The sequence below is a fragment of the Marasmius oreades genome, chromosome 1 (genome assembly GCF_018924745.1).
Source record: "Marasmius oreades isolate 03SP1 chromosome 1, whole genome shotgun sequence".
NCBI classification, from domain to species: Eukaryota; Fungi; Basidiomycota; class Agaricomycetes; order Agaricales; family Marasmiaceae; genus Marasmius; species Marasmius oreades.
This window is the reverse complement of record NC_057323.1, coordinates 232,368-258,960: the sequence shown is the minus strand read 5'-3', so window position 1 is coordinate 258,960 and position 26,593 is coordinate 232,368. Positions and strand designations below refer to the sequence as shown.

The following is a 26,593-nucleotide window of genomic DNA, read 5'->3' as shown; positions in this document are numbered from 1 at the left end:
CCTGAGTGGGTTGCCCGTGAGTAACTGCTCTTGACACCAATAGAGAGATTTGCCCTGTCTTTGTGCAGTGAAACGATAAGATTTGATTTGAACCATACGAGACCGTCGAGGTCAAAACTAGAGAACTATCTGTCCATAGGCCGCCGAGGTCTTGATTACTGTTTCGTGATCCGTCGAGGGTCTTAGCGTTCGTGTCCGCCGAGGACTTAGTTTTCGTGTCCGTCGAGGGCAATAGTCTCCAATCGTTCGAATTAGTCTTACCGTAGACGAAATTCACAGTCCCACTTAGTCCACTGGACAATAAACAGAGCCCCTATAAACCTTAGAATCCCCATAGCTGTGGTGTTTTTTTTACACTTGCAGTTACACATTGATTTCATAAGAACTTCATACGATATTGAGACTGTGATCTTGTGTGTAACCTTTGCCAAGCAGTCCACCCTTGCAATCTTTCCTGGTGTGTAGAGTTATTGATAGACTTTACACGGAGGTTTACTAGTTTTTGGGTTGATTTGGTGTTGGTGCTACTCCCGTAGCTCTGATATTAGGTTGACTCTTGAGTGGTATACTTCGCCCTTTAGCGTCCCAGCTGAGTGTCTGATTTGCACTAGAAATACCTGCATATCAAGGCGTAACACCCCCAGCCACTTCTTCATGGCATGCAGGTGACTTGAGAGGCGACAGTTATCGCTATACCCCATGGCATGTCGAAAGTTTACCGTCAAATTTAAATAAAGGTGAGAAAGGAAAGGGAAAACAAAAGGTTGATAGTGCACCTAATTTCCCTTTGCCTTTTTCTCAACCTAATTTAACCCCTTTGGCCTAAAATCTGCCAGTACTTGAAGTAGAGGAAGAAGAAGAGGCGAGTAGTCATATGAGGAATGATGGAAGTAGCAGCAGAGCCATACCAGAAACGCCAGTATCAGAAATCACACAGCTTAGACTTACTGCCGGTGTCGACAAAATTGTGGGAATGCCAACCCATAACGGTTCTGTGGTGTCTGCACCGCCACCTCCAGCTTTAACCAACACCACCAACATCGAAGAGACTGTGGGTTCGTCCCGAGTTTCACAGGCAACCTTGGATCAGCTCCAGGCCATGCTATTGGAAGTAGCTAGTCAGTCTGGTACTTCCAAGTGGTCAGTGCAATGGAACCAACCTCAAAATGGAGTACGATCAGATGCCATCTCTGGATTTGCCAGAGATTGGGCCGTCAGGGACTAGGAATGAGAGAGATGAGAGTGAAGAACGGTTGTCAAGATGGGAATCCAGAATAAAAGGTATAAAAGGTGAGCCCACTCATTCCTCATCCTATAATCTAGATCACCTCCCAACATGGCACACTAGTATGGGATGTGGAATTACCCGAGGAAATGGCTTCCCTCGAGAATTTGCTCAAGGCTGTCCTTCTCGAACATCCCAAGCAACCAACAACGTGTTAGAGGTAAATGAATCCAGATTAGAACCATCCTCGCCACCACCACCACCTCCATTGACACCCAGCCCTCCAACCAATGACGATGAACCTCTGGATAGCGAAAATGAATCGAAGACGGTGCAGAGAACAACCACCCACTCACCAAGCCGTCACCCTCAGTGAAATGTGTTCAGACAGAACTCGACATTCCTGGATGGTATGAAATGCATTGTGTGAATTCGGTTAAAGCCATATAACCTTGGATGTTTTCTGATGATGCGTCATTACATTGTTTGTTCTTCCTCTGTTTCCCTCTCTTTTCCCTCTTGTTCAGTAGACTCGACAATAGAATGATTTTAACCAATCCCCTCCTGTGCTCTAAGTTACTTTGTCCTCTGCCACCATGCCTCCACACAAACAGCACAAGTGTACCTGCCAAAAATTTTATTGTGCTCCAGCTGGATGAAAAGTTGTCTCCCAGAGAAAGTACTGGTTCCACACAAATCAAAGGAAGCTTGAAGCAAAAATGTCACCAGAAGAACTACGAGGGATTGTAAGGTGAGCTAGAGCTAGCCAGGGAACATATACGACAAATTTGGTGTGTTCATATATAATATCATTGTGGTTGATGCTGATTTGATATCTTCTCAGAATCAAACTGCTGGAGAAACTCAGATAGTATCCCCCTTACAGCCTATCTCCTCCATGAGCAACTACCTGGATAGCAGCTCACAGTTAGATGGGAACAATTTGGAGGCTGGCCCAAGCAATATCAGCGCAAGACTCAAAGATGAAAATGATATCACAACAAGCGACAACAGCGTCTCTAAGGAGATAGAAAAATGCATCAACAACTACATTAGTGATGATACCAGTGACAAGGGCATGGTCAACCAATATGGAGAGACTTGGCGGATAGGCTCTATTGGTTCATGTTATAATGAATTTGTTGAGGCAAGTCTGGATGGGATCAATGGTATGATTGATTATACTACAAACTACAATTTTGAGGAGGAGAGGCAGTGGACCGAGGAGCAGTGGGATCATTTCATCGACCCTCCCAAAGAGAAGCTCGACCTTTCTGACCCACAATTGCAGCTTTCTATTCAATTCTATCTTATTCTTTCACATGCCTCCGAGGGTATGTATGCCAACATGTGGAAGGTGTACAATCTAGTCCATCCAGCAACCCCTCTTTTGTCTTATGATCAAGTACGATGACGGTTGCAGCATATCACCAGAATCTTTCCGTTATGGCTGGATAAGTGCACAAACAGCTGTATAGCATTCATTGGACCTTGGGCACACTGTACCAGCTGTTCTACCTGCAGCAAAAACTGGTTTGATCAGAACAAGAAGCCCCAATCTCAATTCATAACGATTCCGATTGGACCCAACTTCAGGTCCAATGGAGGCATCTGGAATCTGCAAGGCAACTACGTTCTCGAGTGCGCCACACTGAAGAGACCTTATGGGAGCGTTATACTGTTGAGGGTATTCAAGACTACAGTGATATCATCCATGGTAGCGACTACTTTGACCTTGTCGAGAGGACACTATGGTGCTTTTATATTTGCAGGACACTGCCCAGCTGTATTGAGACAAGGCCTCTAGCACTCTTTTTGGAATTGCAATATCTGGTGATCTCGACCCAGATGCTCGACATCTGGAGAACTCAGTCATACCTCTCTTTGCAGCTGGCGGGCCGAACCCCCCTCAACACGATTCCTTCACTCTCCTGACTCTAGCCCATATTGCTGCATGCCAACGTCAAGGTATACGTGTTTGGGATGGGCTATTTGATCAAGTCACCAAAAAATATCCCTTCTTGTTGTTTGCCCTCGCAGATACAGTTGCTATGACTGACATGAGTAAGTCTGTAGGCCACCATGGCCAAAATGGGTGTCGGATTCTTTGCAAGATGCCTGGTCATCACAAACCTAATCTAGGAACTTATTACCCTGCTCTTTTTTGACCCACTGGGGACATATTGCTGCCTTCTTCTGCACACCCTGATGTTTGTGTTATGGGTGTCACTTTACCTACTGTTGCAAGCTACCAAAATCGACTTGCAATTGTCAATAGCAGTACGACTATGACTCAGTACAAGAAACAATGCAAGGAAATGGGAATTTGTGGACCCTCTCTTTTCAGTGCCCTACCCAAGTCACTTCCATGTCCGAAATTATTCCCTCCAGATCTCATGCATCTTATCTACAATACTGGGCAGCTCATGCTACAGCTATTCTGGGGAACCATTGATCATAATAAGGTCTCCAACAAGCCCAGTAACTGGGATTTCGCAATATTGTATCATTCTGATGATTTTGCCACATTTGGAAAGGCTGTTGAGCATGCTAGCCACTTCATCCTGACCTGCGTTGAAGATTGTGCTTCTTGCAACCCTGCCGAAAAAATCAACAGTGGCTACAAGGCTCTGGAGTATCATATACTGATATTCAGGCTTTGCACTGGGCTTTTCTATGGACAAATGCCTCCCTACCTCTACTGTCATTTCTGTCCACTTGGCTCTGCTATCTGTATCATCCACCGACGCCACAAATCAAAACAAGACCTTCTTGGTGCATGCAAAAATCTCGCAGAATTTGTCGTTCTATATGAACACTATTACTATCAGCACAAGATGAATCACCTCCAGTTTGTTCGGCCCTGTATACATCTTCTCCTTCACCTGATTGACAAAACCTTCCGTGTTGGCTCCCTGACTGAACTCTCCCAGTGGACAATGGAAAGGACTATCAGCAATTATGAGCACCGGATTCAACTTGACACAAACCCATATGGTAATCTTGGTCAAGAAATCATTGAACAAGCTATGGTCAATGCCCTTTTTGCAATGGACTCTTTGCTCCGCTATCACGATATAAATTGGAAAAGACCTTAAAGATGCATATTTATACAATTTTAACACTTATAAGTTATAAATTATGGGATTAATAGGACTAGAGTGAGCCCACACTTCTAGTTAAAGCATGAGCCTCTACAAGAGACTTTATCCGTACGAAATGTACAAAATTAGGAAAGATGAGAGACTTCGCTGAAGTTCAGAAAACTGTACAAACTTCGGGAAGCAGCCGTTTAAAAACCTTCGTTCTTTTATTTGAAGGCCTCGTCTTACTCCTGGAATGCTCATAGCAAATATAGGGATTTTATTATACACTTTATTGAAACTTCAACAAAGTCTGGTTGGACTGCTCAGATATATGGAATTCTTGGATATAGAAATCCAAACAAGGATAAAGGAAGAAACATCTGATTCTCATGAACGGAAAATGGAAAGAATAGGAATTTCTCGGAAAACCAAGGAAACACGGACTTCAGCGAAGTGCATGTGTTATTTGATTTCAAGAGGGAAACCTTGGGGACAGGGCCTAGGATCAAGGCTAGATCTTCTCCAAAAAGGAATAGAACAGGAACAGGAAGAATGGATATGCCTGAAACAGGGACTTGTTCCCTAGGAAAAACAGGAGAATGTGGATATGTCGGGTACTTCGGCAAAGTCAAGTCCCTACATCGCAACCAGGAAACAAGGAACAGATATTCAGTTTAATATTTGATTTGGCACTTCAGCACATAAAACTCTTGTATTATACCCGATTAAGCGAGTTTCTGTTCGACTGAAAGGGATTTCATTATTATTTACCAGTTTCACACACATTTTGGACTTTTACTATTATTTATTAGAAAAACTGTATATAAGGAGGGCAGGAAAGAGGTATTTTCCCCAGAAACCTACGAGAGGAGACGCAGTTCACCTACTAGGATTCGCTCGAGATTTGACCTTTGCCCCACTCTTCACTGAAGTTGGTGTTCTGTGTTTGGAAAGATAGATTTAGATTATTGCAATTGAATTTGGTATTGGCATATTGTCTTGGAATTGAACTCTGGATATTGAAGTCAATTTGGACTTATATTGAATTTGGATTGCTATTGTCTAGTTTGGATATTGAACTTGAAACCGAACTTTGGCGAAGACTTGTTGAAAAGTCAGATATCGAATTTTGGGATTTGTGAATCATATTGTCACTCTTGTAGTGAAAGAACCTTGATTGAAACTACTATAAAACTGAAGACCCCACACATTCTATCTTTCTTGGTGCCGCTTAGTGAAAACTAAAGCCTTAAGAATACCGACCTCCACCCCTTACACTTGTGTATACTCTTCTTGGTGTGGTTTTGGTTTGCGCACTTCGTGCTTGAGGTGTGTTCGCTAGCCATATTTAGTGGTGTTACACAGCGTTATTACCACCTTCCTTCCTCAGACCCTACCTCGAACAATGCTTTTTCGATTGACATTGGGTCAGGCTTTACTGTGCTCCATTTGGATTACAAGGCAGCTGAAGCATTGCAGGAATTCTACAAGATACAGAACTGGACAACTGACTGACAGATGGATTTGGAGGAACCACGCATGGAGCGCTTTGCCCAACTTCGCCTTCCGAATGGGCAAGTGGCCTGGTCACTATGGCAAGAACAGAAATGGGAGGATATTAAAGTACGAAGAGCTTGGAACATAAAGGTGAGTACATTGACACTGGATCTAATAGTACACATTCTAAAATCTTGTCAAATTCTCAGCTTAACCTCGCAGGAGAAGTACAATTTGCCGAAGTTCTTTACTATTTTACCTTGATCAGGAAGAACGTTCACTATACCCTAGCTGCTGTGTGGATGTTCTTGGCCCCAGATCAGCAGATACTAGACAACTCTCTCAGTGTTCTTTGGGTGTGCGAACAAGCAGAAACTGACACTATCACTATCATTGATGTTAAATGGATTAATGGAGTTATCGCTATGATACCATTCCGACGTGCGGGTCTGGCCTGGGATGATGAGGGTGATGTCTATGAGTACTTTGTGCTGGAGAAATTATTCTGCAACTCTGTTGTCCCTGATTATGATAGCAACCAGGATGGTGAAAATGTATAGACTATTTGGGACACAGCCACTTGTACTATGTAACGACGCAACATGTGTCCTACTTCGTTGACTTCCATCCACCACCACCATTCATTTTTTTTGCTACCTTTGCTTGTTATTTTGCTTCTCTTGCTCTCTGCTGCTCTAATTGTTTTTTACTACATTCAATAATCAACTGTATGTTTCAAGATTATTAAGAACCATGACAGAGAACTCACCAGAAAGTTACAGCAGAAATGGCAAAACATTTACCTCACTCACAGAATCCCACTCCAACAGAATATGTTATGGTGCGTACCTGACTGTTTTTGTAAATTGGATAGTACATCTAACTTGATGTATATCTCAGAATAATGAGCTTACTGCCCCACTGCCAATGTATATCAACCAACATCAGTGTAATTACCGGAATGCTAATAACGCTTGGAACACCTTACTAATGGGACTGGAAAACACACCTCAAGCATGAAGTGCACAAACCAACCACACCAAAAGAGTGTTCTTAGAGTATGGGGTGCAGGTCAGTATTCTAAGGCTTTAGTTTGCACTAAGAGGCACTAAGAAAGAGAGAATATAGGGATATTCAGTCTTTAAGGTTCAATCAAGGTTCTATTCCTTCTTATCAAATGACAAGACAAAACACTAATTCAATATTTCAACAATAAGGTTTCAACAAAACCTTTCTCAAGACTTTGCAAAGTTCAAGTTCAAGTTCAAGTTCAAGTTCAAATTTCTGATCAAGTCCAAATGCAATTCCAATTTAATATAAGTCCAAATTGACTTCAAAATCCAAGTTCAATTCCAATAACAATCAAATCAAATCCAAATTGCAATAGGTCCAAATCAATCCAATCCAAACACAGAACACCAAACATTGACGAAGTGAGGGGCAAAGGTAAAATCCTTGAGCTAGTCCTAGTAGGTGAACTGTGTCTCTGCTCATAGGCTGCTGGGGGAAATTTCCTGCTACCCTCCCTCCTTATATACATTTTTCAAAATAAAATAATAAAAGTCCAAGATATGTAGTAAACTTGAGAATAATAATAAAATCCCTTTCAGTCAAACAGAAACTCACCTAATCAGGTATAATGCCAGAGATTGTGCCAGAAACCATGAATAAAATAATAAGCCAAGAGTCCCCTGTCTGTATCCATGTTACACTGACAGAGCCTAGACTTCCTGAGGTCTCCGAGTTGCCCATATATCCTTGGAAACATATCTCCTATGTCACCATCGTCCTGATGTCCTCTAAATAAGGAAAAGAACCAGTCACTGTCCATGACATATTTCCTGTGTTCCTGTCTCCAGTAACAACCGTCATGTCAACCTCACGAGTAGATTTCCTTTATTTCAGAATGTTGTAATCCTTTCCTTTTCCTACGACTTCATAGGAATTGGATATTGCTATCCCAAGTCTGCATGTGGGTCCTTTGTCCGATATTTCCTTCGTTATTTCCTTTAAGTCCAAGTTGTCCAACAATACTTTGTGAAGTTCAAGTAAAGTGTGCCACTAGTAGAATGGCCGTAGGCGCAGTTAGACCAGTTAGAGAGAGCCGTAGATCGTGTCAGAAAACTGTATGACTGTTCAAAACCTGTAGAACACTATGAGCAGAGGACTTAAGCGGTAATTCACCAAGTTCTACTCTCTACATTGTACGATGGACTGGCATATCAAGAGATTGTATTATTAGAAGACTTGTAGTCTTCACAGAACTGTTCATAGCAGAACTTAACAAAGTCTAAAGACCTTCATACTAGGAGTATCTACTTCTACGGGGGATTTAGTTGACAAGAAATCGGTCATAGGACCGCACAGACTAGGAGAAATTTGATATGACCATAGATCGAGTCCCGATCTGAGGAAAAGATGAAAAGACATGATAAAGATCCCAGATCACAGATAGAGTACCTAGAAACCAGGCAGGAATGAACAACAGATCTCAGAGTCTGTGCTGTTCATGTGCTACGGCAGTTCAGAACTCTGGATCCATATGCTGGAACTACTTGGACACACAAAGTCCATATGATTTGATAACGTCAAAATGCAGGACAAGGTCCATAGGCAGGAAATACCACATGGTACACCTATGTAGGTCTATTCTACATGCTGAAACAAGAATGAAGAACAGTCCAGACTGGTTCAAAACATATGATTGGAATACAGAAAAGCTCCATAGACAGGATTCTGCACATGTAGCAGTATCTTATCACATGGATTCGTAGCTGTAGCTATGGTGCATTATTTTTAGAGATGAAACAAGTCGAGATAGGATTACAAAGCTAGTGTAGAAGTAGTATAAAAGCAGCCCATGTATCCATAGGTAAAGAGAGTACTACCCGTGCATAGGACAGTCCTGAGTGAGTTGCCCATGAGTAACTACTCTTGACAACCAATAGAGAGATTTGCCCTGTCATTGTGCAGTGATACAATAAGATTTGATTTGAACTATATGAGACTGTCGAGGTTAAAACTTGAGAACTATCCATCCATAGGCTGCTGAGGTCTTGATTACTGTTTCGTGATCCGTCGAGGGTCTTAGCATTTGTGTCCGCCGAGGACTTAGCTTTCATGTCTGTCAAGGGCAATAGTCTCCAATCGTTTGAATTAGTCTTACCGTAGACAAAATTCATAGTCCCACTTAGTCCACTGGACAGTAAACCGAGCCCCTACAAACCCTAGAATCCTAAACCCTAGAATCCCAGTAGCTGTTGTGTTTTACACTTGCAGTTGCATATTGATTTTATAAGACCTTCATACGATATTGAGACTGTGATCTTATGTGTAACCTTTGCCAAGCAGTCCACCTTTCCTGGTGTGTAGAGTTATTGATAGACTTTACATGGAGGTTTACTAGTTTTTGGGTTGATTTGGTGTTGGTGCTACTTCTGTAGCTCTGATATTAGGTTGACTCTTGAGTGGTATACTTCGCCCATTAGCATATTCTGGGCACTCTTTCGCATCAGCCATGCAAGCCTCTATCAACAGCTACCACCTGTTTTTCGATAGTGATTCATCTTGCATAAGCTGTCAACATTGTGGTCTAGGTCTACAAGCCGCCGAGGGTTCCTTCTCGGTGTTTGGCCAAAGGGTCAGAGGAAATTGTGGTGCATCCTGATTCTGCTATTCGAGAGATGGTGCATATGTATGAATGCTCACCAGGTGGGTCAACTCCAATGTCCCAAGATTGAGGTCTTCCATCCATCCTCTTAGATATTATGAAATGTGATGCACATCCCAACTGGACCATGAAGAGTTTCAGCTCAGATATCCTCACCCATAGTTTCAACATCCTGCCTTACCTCACACATCTCCAATGTGCCTTCGAAAGGCAACCAGTCCATCTGTCCCTGTGGCTGTGCCCACCCAGACTCTTTGCTATCCCTATCCAGAAAACTACCTTGTACCATTGTATCGTGCATGCTCTTCTGCCTGAAAGCAGGATTCACATACACTCATTTGCATGCATCTATTCCCTTGATGGCTTGCGTTCACATCAGCTTCACAGGATGTGATGCTGGTTAGGTGCCCGTCACTGTGATTAAATTTCTACCCATTGTATGTTGATAGACCCTACAATGCCTACAGTGTGTGGACTCCCTCACATCTTCATGGTAATCCCTGTAACTTCACTATGAGCCTTGCTCTTGTCATTCCCAAGCCCTAGGGGATTCCATGTAGTTTTTTTTCGGGTATCTGCTTGTTGTTATCTTTTTGAATGCACACTATGCCTCCCTCTATAGACCAATATAAGTCTTGCTCAGCCTTGTTTCCTGTCAAGCTTATAGTATACAATCCTTCAACATAAACAAAGTTCATCTGGATATATCATAAGTATCAAAAAAATGGAACAACACAATCAGACCATATTTCAAACATTTTTTTCAGCACCTGGCCCCCCAACCATATCATGTTCATTTTTACTCTTTCGCTGCTGCCTAATGTGATTCTGTGGCTTCTTGCCTTTTCCCTGTATTACATGTACATCCACATGGCTGTGGTGTTCATCATCACTGCTAGTTTGGGAGACAATACCCATCTTGATAGCCTCTGCATCATCTTCTGGATGTTCATTGTTACAAGAGGATGGCCCTGCTTCTTTCCCTGCTCCACTACCATTGTTATCAGCATCTTCATGCTCACCAGCTGCCATAGACTCTGCCATACTCCCAGTGTGTGGTCTGCTGCCATTGCTGAAAATGGGTGCATCTGTGCTCCTCGTCCCACCATTTTCAATACCACTGCTTCGGTCTGCTCCAGTGTGAGTTTTCTCTGCTTCCCACCAACGGAAATCTTTCATGGTCCACCTTTCATATTTGGGAATGGGTTCAAATGAACAAAGGTTGTGTATACCATCCAAAGCATTCACCCATTTCTGCATGGTGTCATCATCACAATAGTAAACCAACTGGGGTGTGTTGATCAGTTTTGTGTTAATGAATATCAGGAAATTCAAGCCCTGTTCTGAGAATACTAAGGATGTGGATGGTGGAAAACAGAGGGATGCCTGTGAACTGTCTCCATTCATTGGCTGTGGATTGAGAATAGTTGGCACAAGTGGATGTGGCGCATGAGTTATGTGAGTAGATAGCATTGAGATCAATTGTTCCTTCTCCCATTGTTTATAACAATTGTCACCCCAACCCTGTTTATAGGAGTCCAAAACAGGCCCGAGGACAGATAGAGATGTTGACCTATCATTCAAGAGGTCACAAAGATCATCCAATAATGGTGGAAAATAACCCAGAACTGGTCTGAAATAAGAATGTGGCAATCCACGAATATGTTGCATGTGCCTCAATACCTTCCTCCAGTTTGAATAGCCAGCATCATCCTCCTTGAAGAACCTTTCCTTTTCACATATTTTATTGTGTAAGAACTGGAGGAAATCAAGACCACATTTGGATGCCAAGGTTGTTGATCTTATGTCCCTCCCCAATTCTACAAATGAAAGAATGGAGTAGGTCAACCTCTGTGTCAGACCAAGTTGGATTTCATAATCCAATCCATTCCAATGCTGCATATAAAATTCCAATGCTTCTGGAAGCCAAAGATGCTCAAATGGAGCCAAGAGTATTGTGTCAGGACAGAAAAAGGCCTGATGAGATTGGCTACTCCCAGACTTCTTGAGATGATGCCAGAGGTAGGTTGCTTCTAGTGTATCAAACATGATGGAGAGTTGATAGCCATTTGAATTAAGCAGTAAGTGTCAGAAACATAAGATTTGGGAAGCAAGGTTCAAGTGATGTGTTGACAAATGATCACCAAATAAGTCATCGTCAGTTCTACAAACTGAATGATCTTCCAATGACTTGTCAAGGTTGAAGATGAGTGGTGAGCCCCATGAATCAAAGATGGTGTGCATGACCAAATCCTTGGGCAGTTTCTCCAGCACATTCTTCAGATGGGGTAACATGGATGGAATGTCATAGGTCTCTTGTACCAACCATTGAAAGCCCATCAGTTCATAGAAATCAGGACAGTCTCTGATCCTTGAGAATCGCTCCACAACATTCATATCAAGTGATCCCCAGCTGGAGAGTTTTAAAACATTTCTGGTTATAGTGCCATCAAACTTCTCAAAACCCTCAGCAGTGCTTCTGTATTGATGGAACCAGCCAAGCAAAGAGAAGAGAGACTGTTTGAAAAATGGAATATGATATATGGCAGAAAAGAGCTGGAATATAAGCCATGATTGGGGAGATTTGTAGGGGCATATAAAATTGACTAAGGGTAGATGATCCATATCCCTTGGCCATAACCATGACTTGTCCTGAGCAAATTCTGGGTGGATGTGGAGAACTTGTTGAATGATACTAATGCCAGGGAGGATGGTAGTTATAAAGTAGAAAAGCACAGCTGCTCCAACAATGAACAGTGCAAATGAAAATGGGATAGAATGTCGGCTCCATAATAGCTCCAATACTCCTGCAAAAAATAGGAAGAGAGCAATTTCCAGCAAGATGGGGAGAGAAGCAAGAATTTTGGGAACATGCCATCTTCCAAAGCTCTGATAACGCAGCCACCTGAGGGCTAATGCTTGGTCTGGTGTCCATGTATTGATTTGTCGTTTATGCTCACGAACCCATTGCTTACAGAGGAGTGCAAACAGAGCATCAACCAGAGCAATGATGAGGCTAAGGAACCAGAATGTGTTTATGCGAATGTCAGAGGGGGAAGGGGTAAATGTTTGGGATTGGGGTAGAGCAGTGCCATTCATCTGCCAGGAAGAGATTTGTTGTAGAAGGGTAACAGTGGTGTCTTGAGGATCTTCATGCAACCACTGGTATGATTCTATTGTAAAAGCAGTGACAACTGCAGAGAATAAACCAGCCTGTTCAATAAGGGTAGAGAGTTAGGACTTCTTGGTGCAACATGACATTATATAACTCACAAAAACTAGAAGTGTGTCAATATCTTCTTTATAACCTCCAACCATGTCCTCATCAAAAGAATCAACTGTCTTTATAATTGTAGCCCAAGATTCCTGCAATGTTGGTTTGACAGGCTCTGGATCCTGAGCATAAATTTCAGTCAAAAAGACAATAGACATGGCAGAAATAAACAAAAGCTTACTGCAGAAGGATCTGGCTTTTTCTCTTCCTCCTTGATCCAAAATTCATATATTAGCTTGAGAGTTGGATCAGAGGGTGGCTTCAAGGGTAGCTGGTTAGCAAGAGGAATAGACAGCATCAAGTCTATAACTTGCCTGTGTGGGTTTATTCTCATTGCTGTCTGAAAATTGCTTAGGTGTGGATCCTGAGAGATTCTAAACTATCTTCAGAAACTGGAAATCTTATTGGCATTTGAAGAGACATGCCATTTCTTCTTTATGTCTGTCCCCATCTTGTGGTAGTGGTGTTGATTCTTCTTTTGAGTCTTGATCCTATGTATCAAAAGTTAGTAATGGTCAAGATTATTCCTAGCTTATTCATCTTTGAATCCTCATTTGAAATCATTCTGTAGCAAGTAACAGAGGCCAGGGGTGTCAACAAGATAGAAGGAAGGTGGGCCAGAAAAGTATGTAATAGAGTTTGAACAGCTCCAGTTCTCACACTGCAAGGGAATCAGCTTATGGACAGCATGGATAGAATCTTCAATGTGTGAATACAATGAGGTTGTTATGGAATTCTGATCATTTTATTTTAGGATGAGAATGTCAGGTTGAGCAAGCCTCTTGGCATTTTGGAAATTTCAGAGACTTACTATTCAAAAATGAGGTCCAAGCCAGACTCAGGACCCTAATTCAATACTGGACCTTAAGTGAAAGGCAGTAGAGTACTCATTCTGACATGGACATATTCTGTTATCTTGAGCCTTCACCATGCAAAAAGAATTTTAATTTTAGTTGACATCAGAACCATCAGAACAGGGATCTTGCCATTACATTTCCCTTGATGTATCAGTTCTGCAGTACTTCTGAACATTTTTTTGGCAATTTTTAGTTGCAGGTTGAGCATGATAGTTGACACTTGAGCTTGAAACCATGACACTTCTCAATGAGCATGAGTCCATCAGTAACTTACTCAATTTAGTGGTGAACTTTCTCAGTTTTTAAGGGCTTTTCAGCCAGTTTGACCTTGCAAGCTCAACAGTTCACCAGCTTGTCTGTACATTGCAGCTGTACTCCATCAAATAGTACCAAATAACTTGCCTAAAGTCTAGAATATGTTATCTGTTCATCAAGAACCCCCAGCAGCAGAGGTTATCTAAATTTGCCACAACTTGCCAAAGCCAGGACAAAAACCAAGTGCCACCAACACTTATCTCTTCATTTCCATGAAACAAACTTTCTACCTGATAGCATGGTCATAGTGTAGTGGGGTATAAGATGGATCAAAGCTGCCAGTGCGTTCACACAGATATACTTAAATATATCGAGATCAAGAGCAATCTGTCAGTCATGTAACCTTGCGCCCTTCTTTGCTCTTGACCATCATCATCCCCTCTCATCTTTTCCTTTTCTCTCTCTACTCTGCCCTATTAAATGGATGTTCTAAACGGCGCTCAAGAGGTCTCGATTCATACTGCCACATTCTGTAACGTTCAACGAGACCAGATAAACATGGCCTCCTATAATCAAACTGTCAAACCAAATAAGTGGATGCGTACAACATATGATGAGGTGTGTGTGGATTTTCACTACGACTAGGTTGACAAACACCCTGGGGACTGTAGTATCACAACCTTGACAGTGGAGACGTCAATAGGTTACGTGACATTCACCGAGACATTCTAACATGCTTCACTCGGCGGCTTTGGATTATGGGGAAAGAACAAGTGACAAAGACCGAAAGAATGATCTGTCACGCCGAAATACAAGGCAGAAGGGGGTTCACAGTGATATCGTATCGGGGACAAGAAGCGAAGAAGGTTTGTGACTAGTATTCCTAGTGACGCCAAAGCTTAATTGAACTCAGGCCTGGGAAGAAGATTTCCGACGATTTGCAGAAGCTGTGTAAGTTTTTCGAAACAGAACCGATTTGGGGGATCTGGCCATAGCTAGAGCGACTTTATTAGAAGCGCGAAGCACATTCAACTCTTCGGTCTGAACCGATCAAGTACTGCGCCTTTTTTGATATTCTACGGCGGTATGTCTTCTCATTGCCCTCATTAGCTAATACCGCTTTTAAACGGATTATAGAGCTCGTACCTCTCGCCCACCTCTATGACAAGTATCGGAGTAATGTGTTGGTGCAGGCATACCTCTCTGAATTGGCGGTGAGCCTCATATCATCGCTCCCGTGTTTGATGTTGGTGAACAATGTGCATAGATAAATTTGGGATGTTCGAAATCTGAGCTGTGGGTAGATCCGAAAAACGGTGCCTTAATTCGTGGATTGCCTGGACCTGAAACGGACTCGAGACTGTTTTTTCTGTTCAGGGTCGGGACACTGTTGTCGAATATCGAATTTCTCCAGAATAATGATGTTCTGTGGCGCTACCTGTCAAAATTGCCATTGAATAGGGAACTCGGTCAAGCCGTTATTGACACGTTCGGTTGGGATGATAATCGCGTTTTTGTAAATTTAACGAGAGTCGAGCCTGATCGACAGACCGTTGTGTTCGGTTTGACGAATTCTACAATCGACATTGGATGTACATCCTGGGTGTCTCCATTTACAGGGTGTCTGTACTACAGAGTGGTGATGGGGGATGGAACAACCAGGTGCGCCAATCAAAATTAAAATGTCAAACGCCAGTGACTAAATCAATGAAGATTTGATCTTACAGACCATGGGGCACCACATTTGCGCTTGTATGCTGATTGGCTTCACCTCCGATGGGCATGGTTGTCGCAAACCTCAAGCCTTTTTCACCGCCTCGGGATCTCATCAGACGAGTACCTTTCCCATTTTCGTCAGTTTTGCTTTCAACGAGTCACGACACTTGCCCGAGCTGACCCTACACTCTTCAGAGCTCATCATACCACAGATTCGGTTGGAAGGACAAATTGAGTGCTCTGAAGTTAAATCGCAACGACGCCGGAAGCTGCCGCCCATTTACCTCTTCATGCCCCCTCTAGTCGTCGGTGACACCATTGACTCTTTCTGGTCTTTCGATGCAACTGGAGGAACATGCATCTCGAAGGACATATGCGATTATCTTGGCCTTCCCTTCCAGCTCGAGGTAGAACGTTGGACAGCAGAGGACTCTTCACGGTCCACCGTGAGCTACAATACCATTAACCGATGGCACGTCGAGAGAGGATTTGACCCGAAGACGACAGATGTCACTCGTTACCTCGGATATTCCATCTACGAGGTCGTACAACCCCTATTCAAACCAGTTTGAGCACAAGTACGTTCCTTTCCCCATATCGGATTGTTCCTGAAGGCACATCCTCTGACGGCCTACCTTCTCCCATTCCCTAGAGTCCTTCCACTTTATCCGTTTGGCTTCCGACTGTTTCCCCCATACCCACCGTCCTGGATTGATCCTCAGAAATAGCACCCCCGAAGCATACGGCGTGATGGATATCAAACCCCCATTCATGGTCCTTGGGGCCATAGGAAATCGAACGATTCGCTCTTGGCTTGTTACATTTAGATCCTCCTCTATCGGCAACGAGGGACTCGAACTTTGGGGAATACCCCACCCCGAATGATCATGGTTCTCTCTCGGTATTCCTGTAACCTAAGTTGCTTATGAAAGTGAAGATTTTCTGTGCTTCCTTTTGTTTGATTCTCGGTGAAAGCGTTTTCCGAGGTTGACAGAGAAATCTGGATGTGATTCATGAGCTCCAACAAGTTTCATTAACCCGTAGTTTGAAAGAAGTGTTACCCCAGAACACCGAGAGGGTCTAACAGCACTATTGGATTCTTCGCAGGTTCAAGGAACAAACAGTTGTGCGCATAGTATGCCCACCAATTCACTCTAAATTGCACTGCCCCAACAACATGCCCTAGAACCCGTGTTTACAGCCTGAGATGTTCGATGGTCGGGATCCGTTCGTTGCGATGGGAAGACCAATTTTGAGAAAGCCGAGATAGAAGGGAGTGGGTTGGAGAAAGTTGTCGAAGTGAACGGGGGGGTGAACGTTTGAACGTTCAAAAGTTTCGGGTGTCAACTGTTAAATCTTGTACAAGACTGGCATATCAGGAGGTTCGATCTGTTGTGCATCCAGTCCGCAGTCTCCTCGTTCGACATTCCGAGTAACTGTTGTTGGCTGAATAAAGGCTGAATAAAGGCACAGAGGTTCAACGGCAGAACTTCCGGCGCCCGGGTTTCTGCGCAAAAGGATGTTTGGTGTAGGGCGACGGTGTCAGGGATTTTGCTACACGACAAGTTCAGTAAACGAAAGTGAAAACAAGAAGAGAAACATACCGTTCTCTTAACAGCTTAATGTGATGGTCCGATCACCGGCTGCCTTTGCTCTAGCTGGTGCTCGTTTGGTGCTCGAACATGAGCTTTCCGCGACATCCTCTATCCATATCGACCCAACAGAACGTTTCGTTGGATATAAGCCTCTTTCCCTGTTCCTAGCCTCGTTTACCGAGGCATCCATCCATCCATCCATCTCGACACCTCAAGTACTATCCAACCCTCCCTTTCATCAATGGTCGTTTGACAGTGTCAACACCCAGCTCACAGCTTCATCGAACACTCCATCTTTCGCGATATCTTCGACAAAAGTGAAAATTTCGACCATTTCGAGAAGATGTTCGCCTTTCGAAACTTGTGAGTGGACCGTTCGTCGTACATTGGAACTACGTTCAAGGAGATAACGAGATTGAGCGACCCATGCGGCGATGTAAATTCATTTAGCAGAGTCACGGGTGAGAGGAAATAGAAACTCGGAGAAGAGGGTGGTGGTGACAACAACGATGATAGTGATGGTTGCTGAGAAACCATTATCTAGAACCTGCCAACGGATTGGCTGATTTTCGGCCGCATTTCCACTGGCATTGTGTCGAGGTCGTTGACCGTGATGACGAGAATTGCGAGAAAAGCGTGTAAGCATGTCAACCATTCCCGGCCCGGCACTGAGACCTAGGCAACCACAAGCTCAAGGCTCCTTTCTCGAAAATCAGCCAATTCACGGTGAGCATTCTTGTATAGTAAATATACAAAGGATTGACATCTAGTGGGAAAATGCGGATAGAGTGTCTGGTGATAGCAAATAGAAATCGGTAAATTTAGCGAGTGGGAAAGCTAACGGAAGAGGTGGCCATGGACGAAGAGGTAGTAAGTAAATGTTGTGGAAAGATGGGAAGGATACGGGAGATGTTCGTCGAAATTTCATATGAATGTTTCTTGACTTCCTCGTTTACTTGATAATGAAGGTCTTCGATAGGTGGACGTTGAACGCTGAACAGCGATACAAGAGGGTGTAGCGGAGGAACCATAAGCCTATTCGACTGACAGGTAGCGCCAAGGGGAAAGCAACCACCGTAGTCGCACCGAAACTCGTGCTCAACTCCAAGAAGGACGTGCGCAGATGCTATGACTTCGATAGAAGGCTGGAGTCGAGGGGTAGAAATAGAGGTAATTCGTCGCTTCCGGCGGTGTCTGGGAATGAGGGCACGGTATTGCCGGTGAGGAGACGCCAAAGCATCCACCATCTTCATCTACCAAAGGCCTCTGATAGCCGTAGACCTTGGTTTCCGTCACCTGGGCATCGTCCTCCTCCGTTGAGCTGCACTTGGATGGCTACTTTGAAGACGGAGACGCGGGAAAGTGAAATCTGTGAAAAACTTTTTGAGGTTTACATAAAAAGCAGAAGAAAAAACACTTTACATGGCTAGTCGCCAGTGGCTTTCTTCACAACGGTACAGCAAGTGTTCCCTCTCCACCTCAACCTCCGAGATCCTCTGACCCCCTGACCCCACAACAACAAAGCTTCATTGACATCCACCAGGCTGGCCGTTGAGGAAGGAGATTGTGTCCTACTGGAGGACGGTTCGGAATGGTCGGAAGGTGAGCGGAAGCGGGTAGGGGAAGGAGAAAGTTGAGAAGGCACACGAGAAAGACACCAGATTGCGGGGTAGAAAAACCGAGTATATGATATATTGTTCAGTGTAGTCCCAGTATATTTAAATACAAAGACCCTGTCACAATGAGGTGTGTCCGAGTACAAAGAAATGTCTATTTTCAGGGTATTCCCAAATCAACCTGTCAGATGTCAACCTTCATTCGGCTTGCCACCGGACTAAAAGGGGAGATCGAGCACAAAGGAGTGGGCTAAGCTCCTTCCGTTGGACCAGACGGTGTGCGATCATGGTGGGGCGGAACGGGGTCTCAATCTTTCAGTTTGGAACAAGAAATGAATGAGGGGTAGTGAAGTTATACGGGAAACTGATGGCGAAAGGATTGGTAAAGAAAGAAATAAAATGATACATACAATGAAAAAGTCCGGATGATTCCGTCGATGATCTGATGCCATTGATTTCGGCAGCCGTCGGCAAAGATGGCCATCCTAACAATGATGTAACGTTCGGGAATGAAGGCGCGGGAAAGGGACAAGTCGACGAGTGGTGGAAGGGATCCTTCCACAGAGGGGGACGCTTTGAATTTCGACCCGAAATTCACGGAAGATCTTCACGGAGGCGAGGAAGTTCATGGCCAAAGCCATCACCAGTAAGAAGACCTAAATCCGAAGAAGAGGGGAGAGGTTTGTTGTGGAGGAAATGTTCCGCATATAGAATGCCATCGGTAAAATGGAAGTTGAGATGGAATTGGAGTGCCACATTGAATTCGCGAGGTGAAAGGTCAAAATTCGCAGACATAGCGGGATCCCTGCGCCAGAGTTCCACAGTATCCCGATATTTAATCCAAGGATGGTCTTGCCAAATTTCGAGATTTGTTGACCTGTCACAAAGTACACCATTGGTATTGAGTAAGAAGAACGAACAAATGTGTACGAATGTGGAAGCGACCATCGGATAGTAGGGTGTGAGATAGCGTTGGGGGATCGCTCGTGAAATTCGGTAGGCAGGAGTTCTTGGGACTGAAATCGTAGCTAGAAATTCTTGGATCTCGGAATAGGTGAGACGACAGTCTCTGCGTTCGTGGCGAATGTGGAGAGACCGTCGTAGGGAATCTGAATAGAACTCGTAGATATGCGGAATCGCAAGGGGAATGTTCGATGCTAGGATCAAATCTGGAACAGGCATATTTGGGTCAACACGCCGGCCATAGTTATGAGGGGAAATGTCCAAAACCATAACAACGGAAGAAAGCAATCGAATGAAAGGGAGATTGTAAAAAACTTCAGGAGAGTAATGGTCCGGATTGTACATTCGAGAGTAGGACGGAAGAGAAAGAGCGTTCGGGTGAGAAGAAACGGTACGGTGGATATCGTAGGCAGGAATGTAGCGCGCAGAAGGTGAAAAGAGTTCGGATAAAAGGTCTGCAAGAGATTGTTCTTCCTCGTCTATCGGACGAGGTTGAAGCAAAGAGGATGTAGAATAAAACGGTATGGGCATTGGCAGAAGAAAAGGAAAGGAGGGTAGAAAAAAAATTAGGGGAAATTGTCCTTTAAATATAACGAAAAGAAACTGAGACACTCAGCATAGAACAGTCCCTATTTGAGGGCAGTGCGGAGTGTTTGATTATCCGGTCGATAGTAGAACAAACGTAGTCGCCGAATATTGAAATGGCCTTGAAGGATCGCTCCACTAAGTTCTCGGAGAATGAAGGAGTCCCGGGCACGCTTCTGGTGTATAATGTACGGTCCAGTGTATGTCCAATGCCCTTTGTCGCCTTTTGTCTCGTCAAACCTTGATTCCCGTAGCCAAACCCACATTCCTTCTTCAAAGTCGTGAAAGTCGAAACGGTAATCATATTTCTTTGCCCAATCTTCCATAGCACGTTTCCGAGTCGCTCGGAGGCGTTCACTAGCTGCACGTAGATGTGGCTTACGACGTTGTATCTGGAGAATTCTCAGTAGTAGAAGTTCATCGTGAGTACGCACCTTATGCCAGTCAAGAGTTTGCCATGTAATTTCCTCGGCATCGAACGAGAATATGGGAAAGGTCCCATATAAAAGGTAATAAGGGGAAAAACCTGTAGCTCGAGAAACAGTGACACGGCAAGCAAAGAGAGCGGCAGAAAGAAAATCGGGCCATGAGCCTTTACTGTCACCTGCACATTTGAATAAAGAGTCGACTAATGGCTGATGAGCCCGTTCGACTGGTGCATTTCCTTCAGGGTGGTATGGAGTTGAAACAATAATCTTGCAGTTGTAGAATGTCGAGAGGAGTTCACGGACTTCCTTCTTGAATTCAGATCCGCCATCCATTGAAATCGAAGGTACACAAGCAAATCTACAAATGATCGATGAGTAGATAAAATCTGCCACTGCTCTCGCCGTAAGCGCTACAATGGCTTTGGCTTCAGGCCATAAAATAGTAGGTTCTAGAGCGTGAATGATGTACTCAACTCCCGATTTCCCTCGTGGCATATGAATACAGTCAATGTTGAAATGGCGGAGTAGCGGGGCTTGCCAGGACTCGTTGTATGGGACAATTGGATTCTTCTTGATGGATTTCTGACATTCGATACAGGATCTAATAAAGAATTGGACGTCCCGATACATGTTCGGCCAATAAAATCGGTCAGTAAGGTTCTTATAGACGGCATCCCTACCTTTATGTCCGACTTCATTGTGAGCCTTTGCAATCAAAACATCTCGTCTGTTAATATCAGTAATAACCAACCGTGGTAACGAATTCGAGTTCCTTTTCGGTGCGAGCCACAAACGTTTATCCTGAATGAAGAAGCGCTGGGTACGTTTTCGGAAGCGTAGTTTCGCTTTATCTGTCGCAGAGGATGGAGGATAAGTACCATTCAGCAGGAACTCACATATATCATTCCACATAGTTGGTGTGTCTTCATCTTTGACCTCAAATTGGTGACCTGGGTACACGGTAAAAGTGTCAAGGGAGACGCTTTGACTGGAAGTCGAGTATACCACGTAATCTAGAGTAATAAGTTCGTCACCCAACAAGAATTTACCACTCACCTGTGATACCGACTTTCGGAGGACAAAGTCTGGAAGGTTCCTCAAGCTGTCAGTACAAATCAAACTATCAGTTCCAACGACGAGAGGAATGTTGCGAGGATCGTCATCGACAGGAACATCGATAAGCTCGGGCACTGAAGGGGAGAAATCATCAGCCGTAAGATATGGAGAAGAACACTTTACGAGAAGTGATTCCCATAGGAATCTGGTTGCTGTGCGAAAAGAGACATCGGAAACTGGTGGACGGCCTTGTTCACCATAAACAAGGTCAAGGTAAGCTTCGATAAAATCATCCGGGGAAGTCGGGTCTTCATCATAAACATCTTCGGGAGCTGGACGACGTCTAGATAAGCCATCTTCAACTTTAAAGTGAGTAGCAGGGACATGGAACGGTTCAAAATCGAAAAGCTTAATCCAAGTTACCCATCTGACCATTGGAGCATTCGGGACATCGTCAACGTTCTTCAACATCTGAGCCAGTGAAAGAGCATCATGTTCTAGCCGGAAGTGAGTTCCCCATAGTCGATGCCGACACTCTTTTAGGGCTCGAAAAGCGCCGTAAACTTCGGATTTCGGTTGGCCATAATTCTGTTCTCTTGAATTAAACGTGCAGCCTCCGTAAAGTGAAGGGCGTTTGACGTTGTTCTGTATCTGTGAAATTGTCCATCCAGCACCCATCCATGAGGAATCAACTGCTAGGATCAAGAGACCTTCGTCTGAGGAACGGGGAGGAAGAGCAATAGACTTAGCTGCGGAATAGTCGACCTTGACTAATACTGGAGTCCTTGTAATTCGGTATTTGAGTTCTTCATAAGCTTCAACAGCATCAATTGACATTTGGAAGTCGACAGACACGTTCTTCTGTAACAAAACAGTCAATGGCTTCGTGATAAAAGCGTAGCCTTTTATCCATTTGCGTCCAACACCAGCAGTACCAAGAAATCCTCGTAACTCCGTGATATTTTGAGGAAGTGGCCAATCGAGAACCTTGCGGACGATGTTGGGTTCTAAAATCCACCCTTCAAATGTAACAATAGATCCAACAATTCGGAGTCTTGAAGCTGCTAGTATAGCCTTCTTACCGGACGCCGTGATTCCACCTTCAATCATAGCACCTAATACACGATCAAGGTTGGCAATAAATTCCCATACATACCTTCGGATATCCGAGTTTTCAGGGATCGGTTCACCGTCATATCTTGATGGAGGGCCACGGACTCCACAGTCATCAATAAAGGCATCCGAAATATCATTTACTTGATCAAGAACATGTCTTACGCACCTTTGGAACTCCTGAACCGAATTGGTATAACCTTGTACAAGAGTGACTTGCTGTCGGGGACCAACTGGCGAATGGAAAGCTTGTAGTGGTCGAGACTTCGGATGAACAATTCTGGCATCAAATCCAGAGAAAAGATCAAGCAAACCGTAAAGTAAATAACCAAGAAATGACTCCGCAAATTCATGGACATTTGGTGGTAAAGCGGAGTCCCTGATTGTAACAGAATTTAAATCTTGAAGATCAATAACAAGACGTACCTCATCATTCTTCTTGGCAACCGCGAACAAAGATGCCCGATAGCTTGAAGTCGTATGTTCAAAGCGACCACACTTCTGTTGATGTATAATCTCTTGTTTGACCTTGTCGGCTATAGCAAGTGGAATAGGAATGGGATGACGGAACCATGGGACATGTTCAATTGTAGGAATCTCATAGTCAGGAAAATATTCAGGTTTGAAAATACCTTTCTTGCTAAAATCGAAGGCAAAGGCTAATTGGCGCGCAAGAATAACAAAAGCTAACGCATCAATTTCAGCGGGGAAAAGAAGTCCAGGTTCTATTTTGTTCAGCATTGATTCGAGGCGCTCGAGAGTAACCCTAGACCCAAAAGGAAGATCTCGGTAGTGGGGAGGATGAAAAGGAATAACAGTCGGCTTAGCAGTAGGAATCATCTTGAATTGCTGTGCCACTGGATCAGGCATATACGTTGGAACCGGGCGGACTTTACGGTCCACAGTCTTGTACTTCCGCTTGGGCGGACGAGAATCGCATTTATGTGAAAAAGAAAAGGGAATGTCCGATAAAAAGGAATTGTCCAAAATGGGACGTTGAAGCGCCCTATCAGTCCATGGAGAGGATGGGATATCAGTAGGTAATGTCCCCGTAAGGGAAATATAATTGTAAATCATGTCGTCAAAAAACACATTGGGGAGGACAGTTAAGAGAGAATCGAAATCAGAGAACTCACTATTGCCCATAAGAGCTTCAAAGGATCTTCCTAACGTAGCGGAAGACGCATGGAAGACAACTGGATGCGTCTCCCGCTTCAAAAATCCTCTTCGTCATTCACTTCTTCGATATATGCGGCTTGAGATACCGAAGAAATGTTCCGCTTGTTGTCCAGGTCTGCAACCATAATACTAATAGTCGGGTCGTGGTCTCTATCACCAGTCTCCCACAAATAGAGCAGTACTTTCCCAGAGCGGAGAAAATCAAAACGAGTGGCGTACCAATGAAAAAAAGGCTGCCCAAGAATAATATCCTGTTCCATATGGAATCTTGAAACAAAAATGTGAGCCGGAAAATCATGATTACCGATTCGTAAAGGGCAGTCGACAATCAATCCTTTGAGTTGTTCGGGCTTTCCGTGTATACCTTTCAAAGACCATCGCATTCCAACAAAATCAAGTGGGGATCCCGTGTCTTCATCCACGTGTGTACCACCGATATTGATCTCGGATCCGGTATCCACGAGTGCCTTGAACATCTTACCGTTGATTTCGACCTTAAGAAACCCACATGTCATTGCCATATATTTCTCGGATGGAGTCTTGACGGCTTTTGCAGCATAGTTCGTAACAAACCGTTCCATTTCTCGGGGTTCGGGGTTTCCGACCATAAGTCGTTCCGAGCTAATCGAGTCTGAAGAGAAATCGGAGAGGAAATCGATCGAATTAGATGAACGAGACTCAGCTGGCTGATTGTACACTCTCTTAGTCCTGAAGGCTTCCATAAATGCACTTTGTAGCTTGGGACTCGCTCCAACTAGGGCTCCGAATTTAATCGGGACCACTTGATGGAGACACTCGTTCATAATCTGTTGAATATCAGTCTTTTCTTGAATATCCGAAGTGAAATGATACCCTTGATTTGGCCTCTTCGGGTCAGAATCCTTCATCATAACGTCATCTTGCGGTTTCTTCTTTGAGGGGAGCGAATCTTGCCATCCATCCTGTCTATTAATCGGATTTTCCGGTGCTGGAATATCGAATCGTACGTCTTTCTTCGGAGGTGACTGTTGGCTGTCAGGAGACTTCGACGTAGAGGGACCTTGAACTGGGGATTTTTGTTCACGTTGTTTACCTTTATTGTCAGATTTATCGGTTTTGCCGTCAGGTCGCTTCGAGGGATCATAACAGTTCGACGTATCACGACCTGAGCGTAGCGCTGGACCAGTATCAAAAACAGTGGGGCACACACCAAAAATTCCATCTTTTCCGATTGATAAATCTCCAAGTTTGAGCTTGACATTACTGGTCGAGGCTTGAGACATGTGTGGAGGGACATCACGCTTTGGTTCCACTGACACGTTCGGTTTCCGGAGGATATCTGCAATACCTAGACCTGGAGGTGCAAACGGTAAGTCCCTTCCATCAGGTAGCACATACCTTCGACGATCCACGTTATAAATAATAAGGCCATCTGCAACAAGTTCAGCAGTCTTCGAGCAATTATTCATACCTAAAGGGTGGTTCAAATTGACTCCTTCGGTCCCTCCGCAGCTAAGACAACGCTGTCCACGATTCAGACTAGAAAACGCACGGTTAGGGCTGGGTTGCCGATTCGAGTCGTTAGGTGGGGGTGCTGGCGAAGACTTTGCGGTTGATTGGGTTCCAACAGCAGCGAGAAGTTGACGAATCAAGATCTGATTAAGATTAAGCTCTTCCATGGCCTTTGCGAGAGCATCGACATCAACTGATGAGCCTTCAGGGCGATCTCTAGATAACGAAGAAGTAGGAAGAGGTGGAACGGAGTAAAACTTCGCTTTGGACGCCTCAATCCGATTCCCGTCACCATCATACGAAGATTGCTTCTGGTCCGGATCTGTAGATTCATAGAAAAGAGTCTTATGATCATACTTGTTCACGAGAATCTTGCGAGACTGTTCGATTGGGGGGGGGTTATCCTTCAATCTGTTTTCCTCGGGGATAGTATTGTTGAACCAGTCTTGAAGAGTCTTCGGAATACCTTTGGCGAAGAGTAAGTCACGTTTCTTCGGGGTGATATCTCCGGACTTGACCAACGGGGCCGCTAACTTTTGAAAACCTAGGTAGTACGACTCAACGTCCTTCTGACTAGTGAAAGAAGACTTATCTGCACTCTGGCGTGTATAAACGATCAAGTCCTCCTCGTTGACGATCGCAATCATGTCCGTTGATGCAAACATTGAGATGAGTTGTTCAACAGCAGCTTGCCAAGTCTTGTTCGGGAGTTCAATATCGAATTCTGGAAGGTAACGGATACTTTCTTTAATCAGATCGGAAGAGTAGTGGTAGATATAATCGACAAGCATGTTCCTGTCCGTGTCCATGAATCCGGCGGCTTTCCCATGAAGTAGGATCCTGTTAAGAAAGTCAGTGGCGAACTTACCGTTAAAATGAGGCGCATTCTGGGTTCCAGGGATAGGCATGGGAATGGGTACAATCATGTTGCTCGGAATACCGGCAGCATGTGAGACATTGGTTGTGGGAGGGGTGGAATCATCAGCT

At 44.1% G+C, this 26,593-nt stretch overlaps 7 protein-coding genes across 7 annotated transcripts; 5 read left to right on the top strand and 2 right to left on the bottom strand.

The window, feature by feature from the left end:
* Positions 1-1,166: 1,166 nt before the first annotated feature.
* Positions 1,167-1,601, top strand: E1B28_000061 (uncharacterized protein; the record flags this gene model as incomplete). The annotated part of the gene is made up of 1 exon (XM_043145858.1): positions 1,167-1,601. The coding sequence occupies one exon, from the start codon at positions 1,167-1,169 to the stop codon at positions 1,599-1,601; it is 435 nt and encodes a 144-aa protein (XP_043014557.1).
* A 522-nt stretch (positions 1,602-2,123) lies between these two features.
* E1B28_000060 (uncharacterized protein) lies at positions 2,124-2,639 on the top strand (the record flags this gene model as incomplete). The annotated part of the gene is made up of 1 exon (XM_043145857.1): positions 2,124-2,639. The coding sequence occupies one exon, from the start codon at positions 2,124-2,126 to the stop codon at positions 2,637-2,639; it is 516 nt and encodes a 171-aa protein (XP_043014556.1).
* An 805-nt stretch (positions 2,640-3,444) lies between these two features.
* E1B28_000059 (uncharacterized protein) lies at positions 3,445-4,323 on the top strand (the record flags this gene model as incomplete). The annotated part of the gene is made up of 1 exon (XM_043145856.1): positions 3,445-4,323. The coding sequence occupies one exon, from the start codon at positions 3,445-3,447 to the stop codon at positions 4,321-4,323; it is 879 nt and encodes a 292-aa protein (XP_043014555.1).
* A 1,506-nt stretch (positions 4,324-5,829) lies between these two features.
* E1B28_000058 (uncharacterized protein) lies at positions 5,830-6,368 on the top strand (the record flags this gene model as incomplete). The annotated part of the gene is made up of 2 exons (XM_043145855.1): positions 5,830-5,958; positions 6,018-6,368. 2 exons carry the CDS (start codon positions 5,830-5,832, stop codon positions 6,366-6,368), a joined length of 480 nt encoding a protein of 159 aa, XP_043014554.1.
* A 3,860-nt stretch (positions 6,369-10,228) lies between these two features.
* E1B28_000057 (uncharacterized protein) lies at positions 10,229-11,527 on the bottom strand (the record flags this gene model as incomplete). The annotated part of the gene is made up of 1 exon (XM_043145854.1): positions 10,229-11,527. The coding sequence occupies one exon, from the start codon at positions 11,525-11,527 to the stop codon at positions 10,229-10,231; it is 1,299 nt and encodes a 432-aa protein (XP_043014553.1).
* Positions 11,528-11,566: 39 nt separating this feature from the next.
* E1B28_000056 (uncharacterized protein) lies at positions 11,567-13,050 on the bottom strand (the record flags this gene model as incomplete). Its single annotated transcript, XM_043145853.1, has 3 exons — positions 11,567-12,691; positions 12,752-12,874; positions 12,934-13,050. The coding sequence occupies 3 exons, from the start codon at positions 13,048-13,050 to the stop codon at positions 11,567-11,569; spliced, it is 1,365 nt and encodes a 454-aa protein (XP_043014552.1).
* Positions 13,051-15,870: 2,820 nt separating this feature from the next.
* Positions 15,871-16,308, top strand: E1B28_000055 (uncharacterized protein; the record flags this gene model as incomplete). The annotated part of the gene is made up of 3 exons (XM_043145852.1): positions 15,871-16,026; positions 16,088-16,158; positions 16,233-16,308. The coding sequence occupies 3 exons, from the start codon at positions 15,871-15,873 to the stop codon at positions 16,306-16,308; spliced, it is 303 nt and encodes a 100-aa protein (XP_043014551.1).
* Positions 16,309-26,593: the final 10,285 nt, after the last annotated feature.